Source organism: Gobio gobio, assembly GCF_949357685.1.
Source record: "Gobio gobio genome assembly, chromosome: 4".
Taxonomy (NCBI): domain Eukaryota; kingdom Metazoa; phylum Chordata; class Actinopteri; order Cypriniformes; family Gobionidae; genus Gobio; species Gobio gobio.
In genome coordinates, this window is record NC_137100.1 from 9,726,247 (window position 1) to 9,750,168 (window position 23,922).

Sequence of the window (23,922 nt, forward strand, 5' to 3'; positions counted from 1 at the left end):
TATTATATTTTTAAATGTATAACTATGTGAATGTAGTATAATAACTTATAACCACAACTTAAGTGAAGCCATAAGTGTGGTCCTGCTTCATTTCAAATTTGAGGAAGAAATCTCTAAATTATGCATTTAATGAAGCCTATTGTAATACTAGTCATGTGATTTTTTTTTTTTTTGGTGAATGCTAAGAGATGTTATTGTGATAAATAATAAATACTTGCAGTCTAGTACCTAATCTTTCAACCGCTTAATTCAGTCTATTGTTTTCATTCAATTAACTTTTCACACATCTGTCATGAATGACTTTAACCTCATTATCCTTTTATAGAAAATCTTTTGTTTTGGAATTGAGCACATTCAGATTTTGGATTGCCCATCATCTCATTTTGCATTAAAATGGTCAAACCAGGTGAAAGTGCACGTTTAAATAAGCAGTGTTGGTAATGTGTATACATAATCAGCAAAAGCAGCGCTGCTTGCATCTCCTCCACGTGTTATTGTTGCAGACAGTAACGCTCAAAAGTGTGCCTAATCTTCCCGGTACTTTAGACCGCGGTGGAAACGCAGATAGTAGCAGGTCTGGGGGAGAAAAAGTTCCTGGGAAAAAAGTTCCTGGTACAAATAGTTCCGGGTAATTTCGGTGGAAACGCGGCTTAACATTGGCTTGATGTGTCACAGCCTTTAGATAGGTTGGTCTGAACTGGCAGATAACCTTGGAACAGCAACCATATTGCAGAAACCAGCTTAACCTGTTATTTCCCCCAGAAGGGATCTAGATTGCGAAATAGTGTTTGAATAAACTCTTTCATGCCATTTAATGAAGGTGTAACATGAATCTTTGCGTTTATGTTATGAAACAGTGCCTAATTTCAGCTTCAAGTGCTTCATATCACGTCATATCAAATTGTATCATTCCTCCCCTGCTCTGCCAAAAATGAACAATACACTTCAAACATGAACACAACAAAATTCAAATATTACGCCCAAAGCAGTTAGCAGCGCTCCAGCGTGTATCACATGATATTAGAGCGGGAGGTGGGAGAAGGAAAGGTTCTGCTTCTTCTGAAGATCCCTGCTGTTGTGTGTACTCACAATCACACAGAGTAGAAGATCCAAAGGGAAAAGTCAAGCCTTTCATCAAAGTGAAGTGTGGGAAAGAGATATGTTGGGGTTTTACAAGTCTTGCATAGATTTTGGTAAGCTCTCAGATGGTCTAAGGGGGTTCCGTCTCAAGCTAGGATTAGGGTTTTACTGACAAGGATCAGTCATGTAATGCTACTCAGCATGGTTCCTCTAAGGGTTGGTGTTTAAGAGCTGATCAGAGGTCAGATAGTAAGCCGGACACTAACCTGAAGCCATCTGCATGTATCCTGCCAATGTGCAGATCCTCCTCTCCCAGGCTCCACTGGGCAGGAAGATGGTGATGATGGCCAGCAGGGAGCTGACTGCCAGCAGAGCACAGCCACCTGAACACAGCACTGCACTCGTCTGGAACACACAATGCACAACACTTACAGATACTGGTGTTTCTAGGGCTTGTCTGAAACAATACAAATTTGATTCTGTTCCCAATAAATGAGTTAATCTAGACAAGAACGGTTTTAAAGGGATACACTCTTAGAAAAAAGGTCCAAAAGCTGTCACTGGAGTGGGGGCGGTCCCCTTTCGTACATATTAGTACCTAAACGGTACATTTTAGTAGAACCTTTTTAAAGGGTACTGTCCCAGTGACAGCTTTTATACCATTTTTTGTCCTTCTTTCTTTTATAGACCACAAAAGGTCCACTTGTGTGCTTTTTCTATGTGAGACGGAATCGAGTCTCACAAACGCAAGAAGACCAACGGTCATGGTCAAGAATTTAGGTAAATAACACATTCAGTTTCAGTTTGTTTTTCACCAGACCCTATCATATACCCCCAGATCAATAGGAATATATACGGCACATGTCACATGGGATCCTTCTGTGATATGTTTGCATCTTTTTTAAAAAGCTTGATGCTGGTCGCTATTCTCTGCTATTATATGGGCGAGTGCGAGCAGGACATTTTTTTAAATTATCCTTTTGTATCCCATTAAAGAAAGAAGGGCATTCATTTTAGGGTGAACTGTTGCTTTAATAGGTCAAGGTAAAACCATAGATTTTAAATCCAAACTACACTAAACACTGGACAAAAACATTACATGGCTAACAGTGTAAAGCCTCACATATCAAATTATATAATAATATAATTTTATAATAATAGTCAGTTTTTTTAATGTATCTTTTTTGCATATGTATCAAAGGTATGTATCTTTTAATTGTTTCTTTGTTTGTGGTAGTCAAAACAAAGGCTGAAAGCAAGTTAATAATAATGAATAAATATAAAAGTTTACAATATTATATTAATTTTATATTTTTGTATTTTTATTAATGTGATAGATAGATACAATACATATATATATATATATATATATATATATATATATATATATATATATATATATATATATATATATATATATATATATATACATACATACATACATACATACATACATATATATATATATATATATATATATATATATATATATATATATATATATATATATATATATATATATATATATATATATATATATATATATATATATATATATATATATAATGTATAAAATAATACATCAATTACATGATTATGGATAATAAATAAAAAGATATGGTAGCAAGTGCATTGTTAGTGAAAATAAAAGTGTTTTTTATCATTTTATTTATAATACAGCAGCTGCAAAAAAAATTGTAAATAAATAAATAAACCATATAAATATATATTTTTTTTTACAACAATGAAAGTGAATAGTGATTGTCCCTGCTCTCCATTCCTTGTATCGACAAAAAGCAGCTTGGCCATTCTGCTAAATATCTCCTTTTGTTTTCCCCACAAGAAATAAAATCATATGGGTTTGGCACAACATGAGTGAATTATATCGAAATTTACATTTTTGGGTGAACTATACCTTTATAACGAAATGCCAAGCACAGAGTCATAGAAGGCGAAAAACATTCAAACACACTCACACATCCACACACGAGTTGTTCAGGTAGAAACATAAGGTGTGAAATCAATCAATTTTTCCTAAGTGCTTACTCTGTGGGATCAATTTAGTGAAACAGCGAGTACTGATACTCTAATCTACACCGCTTTTTAAACCAAACACTTCATCAGCCCGGTCAAACAACACACAAAGGCCATCCCAGATAAGAGATGTGTAAAATAAATCTTTCTCATGGGCTTTTTTGTTTGTTTGTTTGTTAGAGCGGGCATTTGGTGTTGGCATGTATTTGTAAGAGTATGGCACAAGACTCAGTTCTTAAAGAGCTTGCTGTACAATCCCTAAAACAAAAAACGGGGAGGGTGCATATCAGAAACAGGCAATTGATCTAATCTGATGTAATCCATATAAGCACGTGAGGCAGGAAACAATGAAGTCATGCATTATTTATCTGTGCACATACAGTTTTGGGTAATTAAAGCTTACTGTTGAACCAGTTTTTCACCATTTACCTTACATTTGAAAATCAAAACATTTTCAAAAGATCATATATCATTCAACAAAGTGTCATCATATACAAATAGCCATAGTTAAATTGCCGTTTTGGAGGTTGGGAAAATTCTGGTGCAAACAGCAAACAAAAATAGTGATCAACCAAATACTATACACATTACACAAATAAAATATACACATACACATCAAATATAAATATACAAAAAGAATACAAATACAGCAGTGGCCAAAAGAGATGTCTGGACTACGAAAATTGACATCTTCCCTTAATTTCAAATATTACTAAAAATGTGTTCGTTATTTTGTAAGCATATTGTGTAGTTGTGCTTTGAGTCAATTGTGGTTGTGTGTGTGATAATGCAATGAAACATGCCAAATTGTGCGGACATAGTTTTTGGCCGGGCTGTCATACAAAGAAATCATAAACATATGCAAAAAAAAAAGAAAAGAGAGGAGCAACAAAATATTAATAACTGGCTACGTTGTAGTCAATGTATGCTTTTGTCCTGTGAGCTTTTTTTTTCGATGCCAAGTGTAATGTTTTGTTCTTCCCTCATATTTAAAATATTTTTAAAAATCTAAAATATTTTCCTCATATTTTAATGGTTTAATCAAACTTGTAGGGTCGTTAGAACAAATATCCCCTCCGGACATCACTTTTGGCCACTACTGTATTTGGATAAATATGCACAAACACACTGTTTTAGATCATTCTGGCCAACACCTGGTCACAATGTTATTTATCTACAAACTTGATAATAATCCTAAAAATTCTAATAGATGGAAAAACAGACTGTTCTGACCATACACTCTAAAAAAAAAAAGGTTCTATATGGCACTAAAAGTGGTTCTTCGTCGTAATCATAAAGGAACCACTTTTGGTGCTATATAGCACCATATCTTAACATGTTCTGTATTTGGTAGCGGTACTATATAGCACCTTAGTCAGTGGTGCTATAAAGCACCTTAGCATTAGCAAAAGAGTTTTTTTTATTATCTAGTATTGATATACTATCATGCCTCTGACATCTCCAGAGTGTGTATATGAAGTTTTAGCTCAAAATACCCCACAGATAAATTTATAACATGTACTGTAACATACGTTTTTGGTGGGTGAGCAAAAACCAAGCGGCAACCTCCCACAGTTTCTCTTGAAGCCAATATGGAAGTGACTTAAACTGAAATTCATCGACTGGCCACTAGGGCTCCAAAAGGGAGCAGAATCTCATTGAGCCCCATGTTAAAATGCCCAACTTTACAACAGAAAAAAAAAAAAAACATGTTTACAACCTGGTACAAATTGTGGTTTTGGTCTATACAGCTAATTTTGCCTTTCATGACAACTGTGAGGCGGGGTGAATTTTTTTTATAACTCATTCATTTACATTATATAAAGCCTAAAAGTCCTGCATAATTAAGGGCGTGGCCACTTTGAGTGACAGGTGGATTGTTGTTTGTCTGCTGTCTGTTAGTCATCAAGTCACCTCAGCTCCAGCCACGTCCCGCCTCTTTGCACATTTTCTGTTATCTGGATGTGAAACACAGTGACGCACTGCCAAAATGGCAACAGCCAGCTCGACCCTACTTTACGCTTCAAAACTGCTCTTCAGAATCCTATGGGTGACATAACGGACACTACGTCCATATTTTTTTGCAGTCTATGGCAAAAACGCACTGTTTGTGTGTGTGTCCCTTTAAATGCAAATGAGCTGGTGCTCCTGGGCCCCTTTCAAGAAGAGGGCGGAGCGTCAAGAGTTCTGCATACTCTGGCATACTGGCAAAAACAAAACAGGACAATCTGCAAGATGAAGCTGCAAGAGAGAGGGGATGTAATTTTGATAAAAGATCACGAGGGTACATGAATTTGTGGAATTTGTCGGGGGGAAATGTGGATAAATCAGTTATAATAAATACTGCAATATTCCATTAAAAATGTCAATTTTCATCTCATAATGACTTTAAAGGAATGACCATGACTCCTGCTGAAAACAGAAGCAGTTTTTCTGTAAAGGTTTGTCACAGGTGGATGCTTTTCAGTGCACGAGTAGCATTCAGAATTGTGTCAAACTAAGGTTTTCATTCTGACAGTGTGTGATGTCTCTTTATTAGATCAGCCGGGGCTTTCAAATACTGTTTCCACACACAGAACTGCAGTATCAAACTTAGTGGACCAAATCAACAAGATAAACTAAATATCTGTTAAAAAGCTACCAGCAGATCTCTTGCCCGAGCAATACATATTCATACACAAAACAGTGTTGTCACATCAGCAGTGCATATTAGGCAAGAATTACAATATTAATTTAATATTACTGCCCCAACTATAGCGACTTCATTTTCCTTGTGGTCCCAATGGCGAAGACGGGTGAGAATGGAATGCAAATGAAGATGAGATGGCAGATTCATAGGTGATATCTGAAACCGCAGTATTTCTAAGGGTAATGATAACATTTGTAGTAATTATATGACTGTTTTGTATTGATGACAACATTACAACATCCTTTACAATAATGGCCTGCACTGTAAAGAGTGAAAAAAATCGAATAACACAGAAGTGGAACGTTGCAGACACTCTGCGGAAACATATTTCCTTCAAACTGAACTCATTCCCCTTTAAATGGTATTCATATATTCATAGAAGCGTCTAGTTTTCGCAGCGCCATCTCTTGATCTTGCAATCTTTGAAGCCTTTAGATGAAATGAGCTTTTGCCCACTGTGCTGTCAAACATTACCGTGTTTCATTACAACTAATAGAGACATATTAGGGCTGCAACAGATCAGATCCAGAACTAAATGGTACCCTGGAAAATCATAAATAGGCTGTCTATGACAGGAATGTTGATGATGCTCATAAGTTAAACAAGCAGTATGCATATTTCATCCCTAATGTATATAGTCCAAGTACGGCTAGGAAACAGAAATGTACTTCCTGAGGTCAATACTAATTAGTGGGGCTTGCCAAGTGTGCTGTCACATTTCAAAGCAATCAGGATTACGCTTTTTCATCTAGTGGATGATAATATGGCCAAAATATCCCATACTATAACATTGAAAGAGCGACTGAACCCAAAAATGAAAATTCTGTCATCATTTACTCACCCTCAAGTTATGAATTATGAAGAATGTGGGTAACCAAACAGTAGATGACTTCCACAGTATGGGAAAAAATAAAATACTATGGAAGTCAATGGCGTTCATCAACTGTCTGGTTACCGTCATTCTTCAAAATATATTCTTTTGTGTTCAGCAGAAGAAAAAAATTCATACTGGTTTGGAACAACTTGAGGCTGAGTAAATGATGACAGAATTTTCATTTTTGGGTGAACTATCCCTTTATGTCATTTCTAGAGATTAGAGTATCTCTAAGGGTGCTTTCACACTTTGTTCGATTGCCTGGACCGAACCCAAGTTCGATTGCTCCCCCCTCCCCTGCCCCCGCTGGATTGTGTTCATATTATATTATTTGGGTCTGAACCTGTTTACCCGGTTGCTTAGTAACGACAGCGAGCATGAAGGCGGCAAAATGCATAGCGTTGCTCACCTCACTTTTATATTTTTGTTTTTGAACCGTTGGTTTTGTTTCCAAAGCTTCAGGACGTAACGGAACTTGCGTCTTTCTGCCGCAAATGTACTGCAATGCTCTAAAGGACGCTGAAGACGAGCAGAAAGGAAATCTACAGCTCTCTGCTTGCAGTACGCCAGTCACGCTCGCCAGGAAAATGAGTGAAACACACACAAACACGCATTTTTATCAAATCATATGTCATTAATTGCGGTTCACTTACGCAATTTAGTACGATTGCGTTCACATCAGCAGCGAACCGTACCAGAGTTCACATGTACCATACCCCAGACCACCCTTTTTAAAGGAACTCGCCGACTTTTTGGGACTTTAACTTATTCACCGTATCCCCCAGAGTTAGAGAAGTCCATACATACCATTCTCAGCTCCGTGCGTGCCATAACTCTGTCTGACGCACCCACCGCTAGCCTAGCTTAGCACAAAGACTGGAGGTAACTGGCTCCAGCTAGCCTAATGCTCAATAAGTGACAAAATAATGGCAACATTTTCCTATTTATTTTACTATTTTCAGGCGCTGCGTAATATCAATGCGCCACTGCACCCATGGTACGGCAGCAAAGTTCCTTGATTATTACGCAGGAATGAGAGAATAGTTCCTAGCCATATCGGTCTAGAAAATCGCAACTTTTCATTTTCCGTCGGTCTTAGTACACGATGTAACTATACACATAACAACATGTAAATAGGAAAATGTTGCCGTTATTTTGTCACTTATTGAGCAGTAGGCTAGCTGGAGCGTTTACCTCTAGTCTTTGTGCTAAGCTAGGCTAGCGGTGGGTGCGTCAGACAGAGTTATGGCACGCACGGAGATGGCACTCACATCATCCAAACGAACCGAACTCTGATGTCAATCGAAATCGGGTGTGCACCAAAACTGCTAGTGTGAACGCACCCTAAAGAGACTTGGGATCTTTTGATTTGGGCAACCAGACAGAATACCCTAGAAACCACTCAGAACACCACAGCAACCATATAGCAAAGACGTGACAACTGCCCACAATATCCAACACATTCTCATGGCAGTTTGTAACTATTTTGTATTTTGGAAAATTCGTATGATCTCACTTTTTAACAATTGTAGGTTTACATACAATCTGCTTATATCCCACTAAGGGTTAGCTTTAGAGGTGAACCTTCATTATTACTTTTTAATAAAATTTGCACATTTTCGTACTAATCAAATCATACAAATTCATACAAATGCACTGGCAAAACATAAAATATGCATTCTTATGAGATTGGTTTGACAACATGCTAACATTGTTGCAATAACTTTTCGCCAAGCATCAGCATCTATTAACTGGACGTTTAATTATGCATATGACCTGGATTGAATGCAGTCAGACTACGGTTTGGAACCCTTAAGTGTGGCCTTTAAGTTAAGTTAAGTACTAGTGGTGCACCGATCATGATTTTACATGGCCGATTCCGATACCGATTTTTTTCAATAAAACTGGCCGATTACGATACCGATTTCCGTTTTTTTTTTTTTTTTTTTACACAATAAAAGAACGAAAGTATGCATGAACAAGATGTTTATTTGGTATTTAACAGGCTAAATTGGCTTTTGGCTAATGAAAACAAGTCCGCAATCTGAAATTAATGGGACATTGAATTGGAAATGAAAAGGCTGAAAGGTGAAATTAAAGGCAACAACTGCATATTCTGCAATTCAAACAAAGATGTTACTTAAATCAGCATTTGTTTTTAAATTCAGTGTAAAGAAAAAAGTCTTTACCAGTGAAATTAAATAAAACCAAAGTATATAATTGTTCCAAAATGTTAAATCAATTAATGTTTGGTGCAACGAAAAAAACTAAGATGCTACAGCAGGTGCTTTTTAAATCAAATTAAGTCAATGTAATTTTAAGGCAAAATAAAAATGATCATCCTATACACTACAGAACTGATAGTATTTCATTTCAAAAGTGCATGCATGTTCTTCTTTAGGCTACAGAAAGAAGTATTTCGGCTTTGTCACAAGTTAGTCTGTTTCGTTCTCATCCGATCCAACACGTGAGAAGCTGAGCTGAACAAACGCTCACTATCTGCTCGTGCAAGGCGCGGAGAGCTAAGCTCGCGCAACTTCAGCTTGTGCAGGAAAGCGGCTCTTCATTCCCGTCAGCATCTCGTCTCTTCCCTCAGTTCTCCAGGTTCCGTTTGTAACACAGTGACATGTGACATGTGACATGTTCGTGTTCGCGAATGATTGCAATATAGGCGCGTATGTGCACGCGGGGGCACTTTCGGAAAAATCGGCAGAAAAATACAAAGAAAACCGTCCGGTTCCGGTTTTTGGCCGGTCAACCGGTGCATCCCTATTCGGTACCAAGTCGGAACTGAAATTTAAAAAATGTGACGATACCAGCCTTTCTGTATATTCGGTACCCGCAGCTGCGTTCAGTCGCCTCCGTGTTTATCTAAGCACAGGGCTCCAGACTGTAGCTGAATATATACTAGTGTCTGTGAATATTAAACTGCAAAATACTATTTAAATATTACTCGTCCATGTTCTGCGTCTCTGTGTGAATGACGGGGCACAGAGGCGCGGGCGGGCGCGCTCGCGTACACGCGCTTGACACTCGCTCGCTGTCTTTGTAGTCTCTGCCATGTGATTACTGGAATTTTGGTACCGTGACATCCCTACTCCTAATGTATGTTTGTTTCCTTTGGTTACTCTTTTCATGATCGATATAACCCTCTAATCTTGTAATAATTGTAATATGTTCGTGCTCGTGCTATCGAGTTGTTCATGAGAACTGTGTTTGTGTTTTTGGGATGTAAGGGATAACTTTTTCACTGAACAATTGACCTGGATTACCATAGTAACGCACATTGCTTTCACTTATTGATGACATCATACCCTCGGCCGGTGTCATGAGAAATCGTGTCCGCTTAGGACCCAACGTGGTAATGCCTGATCAAAATGGGAGCAATAACATGCCTAACATATTGTAAATTATTTAAATTGATAAACTAAGTAATAATACCAATACAAAATCATAACATAGTAATGTACCTATAATGTAAATAATAAAGAATAAAAAAACAATAATATACAGAACAGGTGCACAAAATAAATACAACAGGATTTTTTTTATTGTATAAACATTAAAGCGGGGCTATGGCTTTTAAAATGTAGGGTAAGTGCAACCGTGGTGTATAAACTAAGCTAATCGGGTAGCTGCATAAGTTGATTTCACAACTTATAGCTTCGGTTATATACTAGTAAATGAAACATATGATTTGCAAGACGTTAAAGACTATTTTAACACAATTTAAACAACAAAAATCAAAACGTGATTTTGTAAGAATTGTAATCAGGCTCTGAACAGATTACCCATTAAAAGTTCTTTCAGCCAATAGAATCGCTCTGGGGTCCTAAGCGGACACTATTTCACATGACACCGGCTGGCACAGCAGATTCCACCATAGTCGTTACCTGGGTTCCTTATGTGTGGGGCGGAGCTATCAAAATAGGGGCTTGTTTGTTTTGGTGATTTGAAATCAACATCAGTTACCAGAAAGCACTTACCCCAACTTTAACTAATTAAATAAGTCTTGTAAACTTGTAACTAATTAAATAAGTCTGTTACTTCTGCTATTGGGTTATTGGTTTGCATGTAAACCAGGACAATGGGTTATTTCAATAAGCAGATTTTTGTGATTTTGTGATTTTTGTACATGTAAACGTGCTCATTGTATCTCTCCCTAATTTATTGTAATATTTTCATTTTCTGTATAAAAATAAAGTGCAAAGCCCCCAAGATATAATTAGACAAAAAAGAGAAGAAAATAAAAAAGGTGGGCCTTCACCTATTGAAATGTTAATACACAGCTTAACCATTTGCATTCTTACTCGTTTTGTTTTAGCGGAACAGCATTGCATTTGTTATGCACCAATAATGCCAATGTCATTTGTACAATATTTAGTGCAAACTATTTCATGTGCACGCATGAACAATAAGCATTTGGCAAATTTCATGCATTCCTCAAGACCTTACTGTATCAACACACTGCCCAGAATTCAATTGTCCTTAATTAGTTTGACATTTCAGGCCTGGCTTTAGCCACAACTAATTACAGATTATGCTTCTGATCTGACACTAGAATATAAAATCCATGATGTCCTACATTGTACTTCTGAAACTACATCATATGCACACAATATATACAATACTTACCAAATTCCAGCTGCTGTTCATTTACAAGAAAAATGGCTCCTTACAGCGCTACCTCTTTCAGAGAGCAGGTTCCTAAATAGATGCTAATTATTTGCCTCTATACACACTGCAAACATTAAACAGCACTGCAGAGGAAATGCATTGGGAAGGAGAGAGGTCACGCTATGATGGAAACCAATTTCTGTGTAACTAGATGAATAGAACAAAATCGAGAAAATGATTATAAGAAACTACACATTCTGTCAAATGCATCGCATGATGAACCTCACAAAACATTCAGTTGCATGCTAATTTGATTCAAGGCAAGAAAAAAAATGGATGTTGTTCTCTGTGAATTCTGTAGTACATAGAGAAATAATAATGTGACAAGACTCTGTACTTCCACTGCAGAAATTTCAGCACAAGGCAAAAGAGTGAAAAATAAGGGTGCAACAGTTACTGCACATTTTTCAGTGGTCTAGTTTTTTTCTAATTCCAATTTCATCCAAAAGGAAAATAAAATGTCATGCCTTTGTAACCGGTCATATTCGACCTGCTCCGAGCAGGATTCGAACCCTGATCTCAGGCGTGGAAGGCGGGTGCGATACCAAGGACGGTTAAATACGGGGCCCTATCATACACTCGGCACCAGGTTTTTCAGCCAAACATTTTCATTTTGACGTCTAGCGCCACTTTGTTCGCCCATGGGCATGCTGATCTGAAAACGAGGTGTGTTAAGACACATTTCGAGCTCGGATTTAGGCCCGAACTCAGGGTACCCCCCGTATATGTAAGTGGTTTAGAGTAAAAAGTGTGGAGAAGGAGTGGTGGAGGGTTGCTCAGAACTGTCAACAAGCGGAGGTAGGATTGCTGCGTATCTATATAGACTCACCTAAAGGATTATTAGGAACACCTGTTCAATTTCTCATTAATGCAATTATCTAATCAACCAATCACATGGCAGTTGCTTCAATGCATTTAGGGGTGTGGTCCTGGTCAAGACAATCTCCTGAACTCCAAACTGAATGTCAGAATGGGAAAGAAAGGTGATTTAAGCAATTTTGAGCGTGGCATGGTTGTTGGTGCCAGACGGACCGGTCTGAGTATTTCACAATCTGCTCAGTTACTGGGATTTTCATGCACAACCATTTCTAGGGTTTACAAAGAATGGTGTGAAAAGGGAAAAACATCCAGTATTCGGCAGTCCTGTGGGCGAAAATGCCTTGTTGATGCTAGAGGTCAGAGGAGAATGGGCCGACTGATTCAAGCTGATAGAAGAGCAACTTTGACTGAAATAACCACTCGTTACAACCGAGGTATGCAGCAAAGCATTTGTGAAGCCACAACACACACAACCTTGAGGCGGATGGGCTACAACAGCAGAAGACCCCACCGGGTACCACTCATCTCCACTACAAATAGGAAAAAGAGGCTACAATTTGCACAAGCTGGAGCCTGTATCTAGCGGCCAGTCCATGAATTGCAGTTTAAGTCACTTCCGTGTTGGCTTCAAGGGAAACTGGGGGAGGTTGCCGCTTGTTTTTTTTTCCTGACGTTAAACTAGCAAAAGTAGATTTGGACACGCCCTAAGTGCACCTGCGCCATGTGCTTCAGACCATGCACTCAGAACGTTAAAATAAGGCCCAGGAACTGCTAGCATCAGTCGCTAACACGCCTCTTGAGGCCAGGGGAGAGAAACACAAACCACACTCCCATCCAAAATGGCTGCCCACTGCTTTGGGTGTGTGTGTGTGTGTGTGTGTGTGTGTGTGTGTGTGTGTGTGTGTGTGTGTGTGTGTGTGTGTGTGTGTGTGTGTGTGTGTGTGTGTGTGTGTGTGTGTGTGTGTGTGTGTGTGTTCAGTACTCACTGATGTGTGTGTGCACTTGTATGGTTAAAATGCAGAACACAAATTCCGAGTATGCAAACAAAGAAATTGATACATTTAGTTCTGGGACGCTTAGCATTCACACTCATTTTAAACAGCGAACCTAAAGATGCAGAATAAAAGGCATAAAGATAAGGTCAAAACCTGATTGGACAGCTTTTATTATGAATAATTGAGATGGAACTTACCGAAACATTCAAAGCAATGCTGTGTGCTAAATATGCTTGTTGTATGTGCGTACATCTGATGGTATTTTGACCGGCTGAGAACTCATAAAGAGCTTAGAATGTATTAAGGAATCAAAACAGCGGCAAGAATTCCTCCATTGCTACAAGGAGACAGTGGTAATGGGCAACGGAGCTGCTATGATAAGAAGAACCAGGTAGTGTATGCTTGAGCATTCTGTCCTTTTTAGAGTCGCATCTTGTGACATCACGTCCTGTTTTTGGTACATTTATATGTTTTTGGTCCATGTTGCTTTCATATTTTAGTTGAACCGCAGCAGAGTTTGTTTGAAAACGGACTGAGACCCCCTGAAAAGGTGTGTACCAGGGTTTGGTTCGATTGTTTGGTGCGCACCAGGGTTCGGTTTGGTTGTTTGGTGCACACCAGGGTTCGGATGGCAGTGTTCACACTTATTCAAATGAACCGCATAAACAGAGCAATGATCGCACCAGAGTTTGTTTTAATCAAACCAAACTTGCCAAGTGTGAACACACCTTTATAGCAAAAGAATTTGGTGCACAAGTGATACCATATGGATTAAATTTATAGTGCTTGAAAGTAGGTCTGCCCTCAACTAAAGATTTTTCAAGTCGAATATTAGTTGTTCATTTAAGCAATAAGTCGACGAATCGCACGTGTCTGTTAATAAGCCAAATCATAATAATGAGCCTTCAATTGCATATAGCCTAATCAGCGCTCAAATGCACACATAAAACTTTCCACAGCACATCAGAAAAGTAATGAAAATGAATGTGTTGTGAAAAAAACAGCAAGGAGACTATTGTGGCAAGGGGGGCGTGGTTCAGCGAGGTTTGCAGCAGGAGAGAAAGGCGGGAGACGAGCGGTAAGTGAGTGGGTTAGACACAAACCACCTACACCTGTCTCTCATTCCAGTAATGGGCGCGAGAGTATAAGAGCCATGGAGAAACGGAGGACGGGGAGAGAGAGAAGGAACTACTGACGTGTGCCTTGAGATCCCGGATGGACGCAACCCGGAAGTGTTTACAACGAATGTTTTGAGTTGAATGTGCACTCTAGTGCGAATACGAAACGACCTTGAGTTTATTAATAAAAACGTCAGTAGTTCAGCCGACCCCTGTGTCCTCTTCCTTGCCCTCCTTACCCGAACCTCTACACTGGTGCCGAAACCCGGGAGGAAGAAGGACCCACGCCGCCGCCATGCAGGGACAACCGTCCTCTTCGCCATTTGCGGACGTCATCTCGTCCCTCGCGGTCCTACATCGCGAACAACATCAAGCCCTGCTGGACCTGCGCACGGATCAAGAACGCCGCTTCCAGGCGATCATACAGGCCCAGCAGGAGGACCGCGAGACGTTCCGGAGCTGGACGGAGGTTCGCGACGGAGCTACCGAGCAGTCCACGTCCCGCTGACTGTCACAAGATGGGACCGCAAGATGACCCGGAGGTCTTCCTGGAACTGTTCCAAAGATCCGCGGAAGCCGGCCGCTGGCCCCGTGAGCAATGGCCGATGCGCCTAATTCCGTTACTGTCCGGAGAAGCTCAGGTGGCTGCCCACCAACTTCCCGTCGCGAACCTCCTCGTCTTCGACGACCTGAAGCGGGCCATTGTCCAGCGGGTCGGCCGCTCGCCTGAACAACACCGCCAGCACTTCTGGTCTCTGGACAGGGGCGATGCGAGCCAGCCCTTCGCGTTGGCCCAACAGCTCCGGGACTCGTGCCGCAAATGGCTCCGGGCCGAGGAAAGCGACGTGGACCAAGTCATCGATCTGGTGGTACTGGAACAGTTTATCGCTCGGCTGCCTAAGAAGACGGCCGAATGGGTCCAGTGCCACCGACCCATGTCGCTGGACTCGGCCATCGATCTGGCGGAGGACCACATGGTGGCGTGCTCAGGGGTCGGCGACATTACCACCACTAATTCTCTCTCTCTTCCCTCCCCCTCTCTCTCTCGCCCTGTCCCTCTGCCTAGGTCGAAACCACCAGTACCTCCTCGGGTCCCGCCCCGGAGTCGGGGCCAAGGTTACTTTGGATCCTCCAGGTTTCCGCCTAGGGGGGCGGGGCCTACGACGGGCGGAGGCGACAGTGCTTCCGTTTCTCCGCTCTCTCCGCGCCCCGTCTCCAGCCCACTCCCCGCCACCGGAGCGGCGGGTAGGTCTGGGCTGGCCTGTTGGCGTTGCGGCGACCCGGACCATTTTATCGATCGGTGCCCGGTGATGGAGGTGGGGCTGATGGTCCAGGTCCCGGACGGTCCCCAGGTCACCCCCGGTCAGGCGGGCGAGTACCAAATACCTGTGAGTATCGAGGGGGGTACTTATCAGGCCTTGGTGGATTCAGGTTGCAACCAAATCTCCATCCATCAAAGCCTGATTCAATCGGGGGCATTGGATACAAGCCGCGTGGTTAAGGTGCGGTGTGTGCACGGGGATGTGGTGGAATATCCGGTGGTCCCAATCTCTATTCAGTTTCGGGGGGAAAAGCATAGAGTCGAGGTGGCGGTTAGTCCCCACCTCCGGCATCCACTAATTTTGGGGACGAATTGGCCCGCTTTTCCGGTTTTATTGGGGGCTTTAAGTGTGGATGCTTCTTGGGGAAAGAAGGCACGGGAGGAGGGGGCGCGAGTGCAGCTGGGTGAGACTGAGCCAGGACCCAGGGCTGCTGCCTCAGAGGAACCGACCGGGATCGAGAGACTAATTCTCTCGGACTGGGATGACTTTCCTCTGGAGCAGTCCCAGGATGAGACGCTAAAACACGCATTTCAGCAGGTCCGTTCCATCGATGGCCAGGCTCTCCCACCCGCTCGCCTATCCGTATTTTGCCATTATAAAAGATTGGTTGTATCGAGTGACCCAAGACGCTCAGACAAAAGTAGATACGACCCAGTTATTAGTTCCGAAAGGCCGCAGGGAAATGCTTTTCCACGCGGCTCATACGAATCCTATGGCGGGACATTTGGGACAGGCGGCTACACTGAATCGTCTCATGACCCGATTTTTCTGGCCAGGCATTCATGACAATGTGCGCAGGTGGTGCGCGGCGTGTCCGGAATGTCAGTTAGTGAATCCCCTGGCCGCCCCAAAAGCGCCTTTGCGCCCCCTTCCATTAATGCAGGTCCCCTTCGAGAGAATTTCGATGGACCTCATCGGGCCATTAGAGCGATCCGCACGAGGACACCGCTTTGCTTTAGTCATAGTGGACTATGCAACGCGGTATCCGGAGGCAATAGCCCTCCGCACCATTTCCGCGAAAAGTGTTGCGGACGCGCTATTCCGTCTTATCTCCCGGGTGGGGGTTCCGAAGGAAATCCTCACCGATCAAGGCACGGCGTTTATGTCACGGACGTTACGCGAACTGTACGGGTTATTGGGCGTTAAATCGATTCGAACTAGCGTCTACCACCCACAAACAGACGGTTTGGTCGAACGGTTTAATCGCACGCTTAAATCCATGATCCGGAAGTTCGTGCAGGATGACGCCAAAAATTGGGACAAATGGTTAGAACCCCTCTTATTCGCTGTGCGGGAAGTCCCACAAGCCTCCATGGGGTTTTCCCCCTTTGAGCTCCTCTATGGACGCCAGCCCCGAGGGGTACTGGATGTCCTGCGAGAGGCTTGGGAGGAGGGACCTTCTCAGGGCAAAAACGAAATTCAATATGTGCTGGACTTGAGAACAAAACTCCACACGTTGGGGCGGCTATCACGGGAGAATTTGTTACAAGCCCAGGACCGCCACAGCCGGCTGTATAACAGGGGAACGAGGCTACGCAAATTTTCACCGGGAGAGAAAGTACTCGTATCACTCCCAACGTCTAGCTCTAAATTAATGGCTAAGTGGCAGGGGCCGTTTGAGGTCGCACGACAAGTCGGGGATCTTGATTATGAGGTTATTCGGTCCGATAGAGGAGGGGCGCGTCAGGTATATCACCTCAATCTCCTAAAGAAATGGAATGAGGCTGAATCAGTGATGTTGGTGTTGGTGGTTAGCGGAGAGGATGATCTCGGCCCAGAGGCGAACATCAAACCACAATCCTTCGCTCTGGCCCCAGGGGGAGATCACCTCGCACCGGCCCAACTCATTGATTTAACAACATTGCAGGGGGAGTTCGCCGACGTGTTCTCGCCTCTACCGGGCCGTACGAACCTCATTCAGCACCACATTGAGACGGGCGTGGTAGTTCGCAGTCGGCCGTATCGTTTACCTGAACATAAGAAAAAGGTGGTTCAGGACGAATTGAGCGCGATGCTAGACATGGGAGTAATCGAGGAATCTAACAGTGACTGGGCCAGCCCGATAGTTTTAGTTCCGAAAACAGACGGCTCCGTCCGGTTCTGCGTAGATTACCACAAGGTGAACGCTGTGTCGAAATTCGACGCGTATCCAATGCCACGGGTTGACGAACTGTTAGATCGGCTAGGCACGGCTCGTTTTTATTCGACATTGGACTTAACGAAGGGCTATTGGCAGATCCCCTTGTCTCCATTGTCCAAAGAAAAGACGGCTTTCACAACGCCGTTTGGGTTACACCAATTTGTCACCCTTCCTTTTGGATTGTTCGGGGCACCCGCCACTTTTCAGCGTCTCATGGACCGGATTCTACGGCCCCATGCGGCATATGCGGCTGCCTATCTAGATGATATTATCATTTTTAGTAATGATTGGCAGCGGCATATGCAGCATTTGAGGGCTGTCCTGAGGTCGCTGAGAGGGGCGGGGCTCACGGCCAATCCAAAGAAGTGTGCGATTGGGCGTGTGGAAGTGAGGTATCTGGGCTTCCACTTGGGGCATGGACAGGTGCGTCCCCAAATTGATAAGACTGCTGCGATTGCGACCTGCCCGCGCCCCAAGACCAAAAAGGAGGTAAGGCAGTTCCTGGGGCTGGCGGGATATTACAGACGCTTTATTGCCAATTATTCGGACCTCACCAGCCCTCTGACTGACCTTACTAAAAAGGAGGTGCCAGATACGGTCCAATGGACGGAGCTGTGTCAGCAGGCCTTCACTCAGGTAAAGGCTGCTCTATGTGGCGGGCCGTTGTTACACTCTCCTGACTTTTCTCTCCCTTTTCTGTTGCAGACCGACGCGTCGGACAGGGGGTTGGGCGCGGTCCTGTCCCAGGAGATAGAAGGGGGGGAGCGGCCGGTGCTGTACATTAGCCGCAAGCTCTCTAAGAGAGAGGCTAAGTACAGCACCGTTGAGAAAGAGTGCCTGGCGATCAGGTGGGCCGTTCACCCTCCGCTATTATCTCCTGGGGCGGGAGTTCACCCTCTGTTCGGACCATGCCCCGCTGCAGTGGCTCCACCGCATGAAGGATACCAACGCGCGGATCACCCGTTGGTATCTAGCTCTTCAGCCATTTAAGTTCAAGGTGATCCACAGGCCGGGTGTTCAGATGGCGGTGGCTGACTTCCTCTCCAGGAATGGGGGGGGGGCCGCAGGCCGGATGGCTCCCCGGCCTGAGACGGGCGGTGGGGGTATGTGGCAAGGGGGGCGTGGTTCAGCGAGGTTTGCAGCAGGAGAGAAAGGCGGGAGACGAGCGGTAAGTGAGTGGGTTAGACACAAACCACCTACACCTGTCTCTCATTCCAGTAATGGGCGCGGGGAGAGTATAAGAGCCATGGAGAAACGGAGGACGGGGAGAGAGAGAAGGAACTACTGACGTGTGCCTTGAGATCCCGGATGGACGCAACCCGGAAGTGTTTACGACGAATGTTTTGAGTTGAATGTGCACTCTAGTGCGAATACGAAACGACCTTGAGTTTATTAATAAAAACGTCAGTAGTTCAGCCGACCCCTGTGTCCTCTTCCTTGCCCTCCTTACCCGAACCTCTACAACTATGTAAACATTTTAATAATTTATTGATAATGTTTTCGGCTGCAGAGATTATGCATTAAGAGCTTATGAGTAGGATGAAGATATATAGAATAACGTCCGAGCTCAGTGTTTTGACTAAATAATACGGTTTCTCTCTCGCAAAACCTTATAGTATGCCTCCTGAACACTTTTCCATATATGGTGCGCATCTCACTGTATACTTGCGTGATACTTTTGTAATGTTTTAGCCTGGTCACCATTCACTGCCATTATAGGAAGGAGGACTATTTTTAAATTAAAAATGAATAAAAAAATTCTGCTTTTGAGGTCCGAAAAAGATAGAAGGACATAGGGCAGGGGTTTTCAAATGTTATGATGCCAAGGACCCCAAATTATGATAAAGCATTTATGAGGGACCCCCCGTCCTAAAATCCATCTATATATTTTTATGTATGAAAAAAAACATTTAAACTGATAAATAGTAAGTGTGACATTATAAATACAACATATTATTTCCAAACTTAAATTGGCTATTCTTAATGTTGAATGTACAGTTCTCAAGAACAACCATCTCAAAACAAAACAACACACAGTATTAAGAATAAATGCTTCATAAACTTTTGAACGGGGGTAATTTTAATAAATTCAGCAGGTTTTTTTTCTTGTGGAATATATGTAAACTTTTTTATGTAAAATATCTTATTCGGGACCCCACTAAATAAAAAAAACACATTTTGTATGATCTCTCTTATTATGTTAAAATTATTCACATTTTCACAGATTCTGCAAGTGGTTCACATACTTTTTCTTACAACTGTAAAAACCTGAAGAAGAACATTTAAAAAAAAAAATTGTTTGTATATGCAACTTTCACAGTAAATGTATGTAAGCAACTTATGCACTGTGTTAAGAATACTGCCTTACAACCCCAGTGAGCGAGATTAAGGGACTATAGTGAGAAAAACTCACTAGAAAGATACAAAGCAAACATATACAATTCTGGAAAGTATACAGCAAGAAAGGAGAGAAACATTTAGCAATTGAACAGTTAGAATGTTCGGTACTTTAACCATTTTTGCTTTGTCTTTTTGCTCTCAAAAATTGTATGGGGACCCCTTAGAACCGTCTGGAAGGCCCCTGGGGGTCCCCAGACCCCAGTTTGAAAACCCCTGACATAGGGCATTGGAACAACAGCAGGGTGAGTAAAAGGTGGCTTTATTTTCATTTCAGGGTGAACTATCCCTTAAAGTTCTTTCTATTACAAATACTGTGCTAACTATTTTTGATTCGGTATTGACTTTAAAGTGCTACCTATTGCTATATAATATCGTCACACTACTATAGCAACGCTCTCCCACATATTTTGCTATAGTAACTGCTCTTATTTCCATTGTTGGTATAAGTTGCAGTGGGTGGTAAAAGACGAGAAATGGACCGTTTTCTATTATCTTGCTGATATGTTACTTTAGTCATTCAGCAACCCTGCAGCCTGAACCACTGTAGGCGAACCACCCTTACAACAGTATAAATAATTTATAAATTTTCCTGATAGTTACCCCTTTATTCCCCAAATATTACATATTGTTCCCTTATACCTACACATGCTTACTTTATAGTTACACTATAATTACCGAAAGTTACGCTGTAAATTAGCTTTACTTACGCAGTACTTTCCGGGCTGTAATCTAAAGCGTTACCTAAACAGCCAATAATATCGTTGATGCAAAATTAACATGGGGTGTTAATACAGGAGCCATTTATAAGAAGGGGCTGCAACGATTGTATTTCATTTGGATACACATATACTGGTTCTTTTTGTATTTTTTTTTTTCATTTGTGGAGAGTATTTTGACTTTTAGTTTTATTGCTTGGTATTTCTCACTGTCTGTGGTAAATAAGAACAAATGACATAAGGTTGTGAATATGGCTAGCAAGATTGCAGGTAAACAACAACATGGTATGTCAATGTTATGTGAATCTCGAGTTGTGAGAAAATGCCAGGTAATTCTTTGAGATGAGTCACACCCTCTGTATGGTGAATATGTGTTGTTACCATCTGGACGAAGGTATAGGGTACCGTTATTTTGGACTGCCCGTGCACAAAGATCCTTCATATTCTCGAGCATAGCTCTGTGAAATAAATTCCTGTGATGACATTGTACACCTATGGCGGTGATTCTGCGGTTGTGAGAGGGATGTTGGTGTCTAAAGCAAGGAATGCACCAAACCGACGCCGACCAACTAGTGGCAACGAAAGCAGACTGCTGAGTTGGCTCACGTCAGCAGCGTCTGGGACACACCAAGCAGACACTCGACATTCCAACGGCCAAGTAGCACATCTGTTCTGCGCCTGTGTAAGAGTAAATAGCTTTCTGTACCAGCTGGTGGCAGTAGTCTGTTTTCGTTATTCAAAGCGTGAAACTACAGGGATATAAACAAAGCACCTCATTATCTCACTCACCACAGACAATCACTTCTGGGGTTTTTTCTAGTGCACTGGTTCGCTAGTTGAACAGCCAATCAGAATGATCAGATGGCCCGACTGACCGACAAGTGCAGACACCGATTCAACATGTCGAATTGGCTGAAAAATAGCCGATGGTGCGGAACACACAGAGAAAACTTAGTTGGCCGACGCACGAAAACTGCCCGACGGCCGACCGTCGGCTTGGTGTGTTCCAGGCTTTAGGGTGGCTATACACGTATGGTGTAATGATCAATGTTGTGTTGTAATTTGTTTATGTTTGTTCGTTCCTGTTCATGCCTGTTATTGTCGACTGAAGGGTGCCACAGATGCAAAAAGATTTTCCGAAAGGACAATAAACTAAACTAAAACTAGTAATATGCATACTAATAAGCAACTAGTTAATAGTGAGAATTGAACTCAAATAGTGTTACCACTCCTCCTTAATTAGTCATACAGATTTTAATTAAAAGGCATGAAGCTGAGTAAATGATGACAGAAACTTCATGTGGGTGAGCTATTTCTTTAAGGGGTGGAAAATTATGCGAAAAAACTGGAATGATTCATCCGACAGTCAAATTCATTTCAAAGACCCACATGTCACCAACATCACCTTCACTTGTCAGTGAATGAGGACTGCAGCAGTAACAAAAAGATGTGGCTTATTATTCTGTAAGGGTTTGTTTTCGACGGAATTTGCACTTGCTTTACTAGACACATAGACTGAAAATCAAGGTTGAAGCTGTCTTGTTACCATGGTGAAGTATTTTCTTGTGTGTGTGTGTGTGTGTGTGTGTGTGTGTGTGTGTGTGTGTGTGTGTGTGTGTGTGTGTGTGTGTGTGTGTGTGTGTGTGTGTGTGTGTGTGTGTGTGTGTGTGTGTGTGTGTGTGTGTGTGTGTGTGTGTGTGTGTGTGTGTGTGTGTGTGTGTGTGTGTGTGTGTGTGTGTGTGGATCAGATCCAAAGCTGGCTTAGCTGCAGTTAAGAGACAGAGTGAGCATTGCCAATTAAGAGAGACGTGTGTTAGAGCTCAGACTCTCACTTAATGAAATAAAGTCCTTCAGCCCTCAAGAACATTAAGCTCCAATAAACTTTCTATTTTCTCACAATCAAGCTTAAACCCACATGCACTCACCCCAAATTATTTTGTTTTGTATATTAAACAAAAACTATAGAAAACATCCTATTATAAAGGTCAAAGAATTGCAAGAATTGACCACGTCTACTCTTGGCAGAGTAGAAAAATGTATACCAACATTTAGTAATTTTGGAACTCTATAATATCGGTTTTCCCTATTGTAAGCACATCAGACAACAATTGCATGCACCTCTTCCTTGAGGCACAGAGCAACCTTCAGAATAAAAAAAGCAGTCTGGAACTTTAGCATTTTTATATAGTTCAGGTTCCCATGTACAAATGGAGAAAATACTGATGCACAACTTGGGGTATACAGATGATCACACTAGTGGAAGAGAACATATAGGAACTAGGGTTGGTCCTAATACCCTTTTTTGAGCTTCGAAGCTTCGGTAGTAATCAACATCGAATATTCGAAGCTTCGGAGGGAGGGGGCTGAACATATTCTTCTCTCTAATAAAAGCAGGAATCTCGAGAAGCGGCGTGCCTCACGCGAACAGGGCGTATATGCTCCGAGAACGGACACTGAGTGATACAAAACACACAGGGCTGCGTTTCCCAAAAGCATCGTAAGCCTAAGTAGATCGTAAAAACGATCACACGAATCATTTTACACTTATGGCCTGTTTCCCAAAACCATCGTAACTTAAGTAGTACTTGAAAATCTTCGAGTGTTTTGGTTTTGGTTCATGTTCATGTTTCATGTTTTCAGTTTATCGTGTTCAATGTCATGTTTACTGTCATGTTTCTAAGTTTGTCAGGTTCTGTCAGGTTTCCTGGTCTTGTCATGTGATTCCCATGCCCTCATGTGATCTTGTCGTGTTCTGTCGTTGGTTCATTGTTTAATCACTGTTCACAGGTGTCACTTGTCTTGTCATTAGTCTGTGTATTTAAGCCCTCATGTTTTCCATGTGTCTTTGTCTGTTATTGAATGTGTAACCCGCTGTGTTGGTGAGTGTGTTTTGTCCTAGCCAAGCCAAGTTTGTATTGCCAAGTCTTTTGTTTTATGTTTAGGATTTTGATTTATGTTAAGCTTTATGTTGAATAAATGAACTGCACTTGGGTTCTGAAACTTGCCTTCCAGTGGATGACTGTTACAAAACCATTGAATCTAAATTATTTGAGTTTGT

At 42.0% G+C, this 23,922-nt stretch overlaps 1 protein-coding gene across 1 annotated transcript in view; it reads right to left on the reverse strand.

Moving 5' to 3' along the window:
* Positions 1–23,922, reverse strand: part of lhfpl7 (LHFPL tetraspan subfamily member 7) — a 257,065-nt gene that overhangs the window by 165,250 nt on the left and 67,893 nt on the right. The window contains exon 2 of the mRNA XM_079815964.1: positions 1,347–1,485. Coding sequence (XP_079672090.1) covers positions 1,347–1,485 — 139 coding nt within the window. The remainder of the gene's footprint in view (positions 1–1,346; positions 1,486–23,922) is intronic.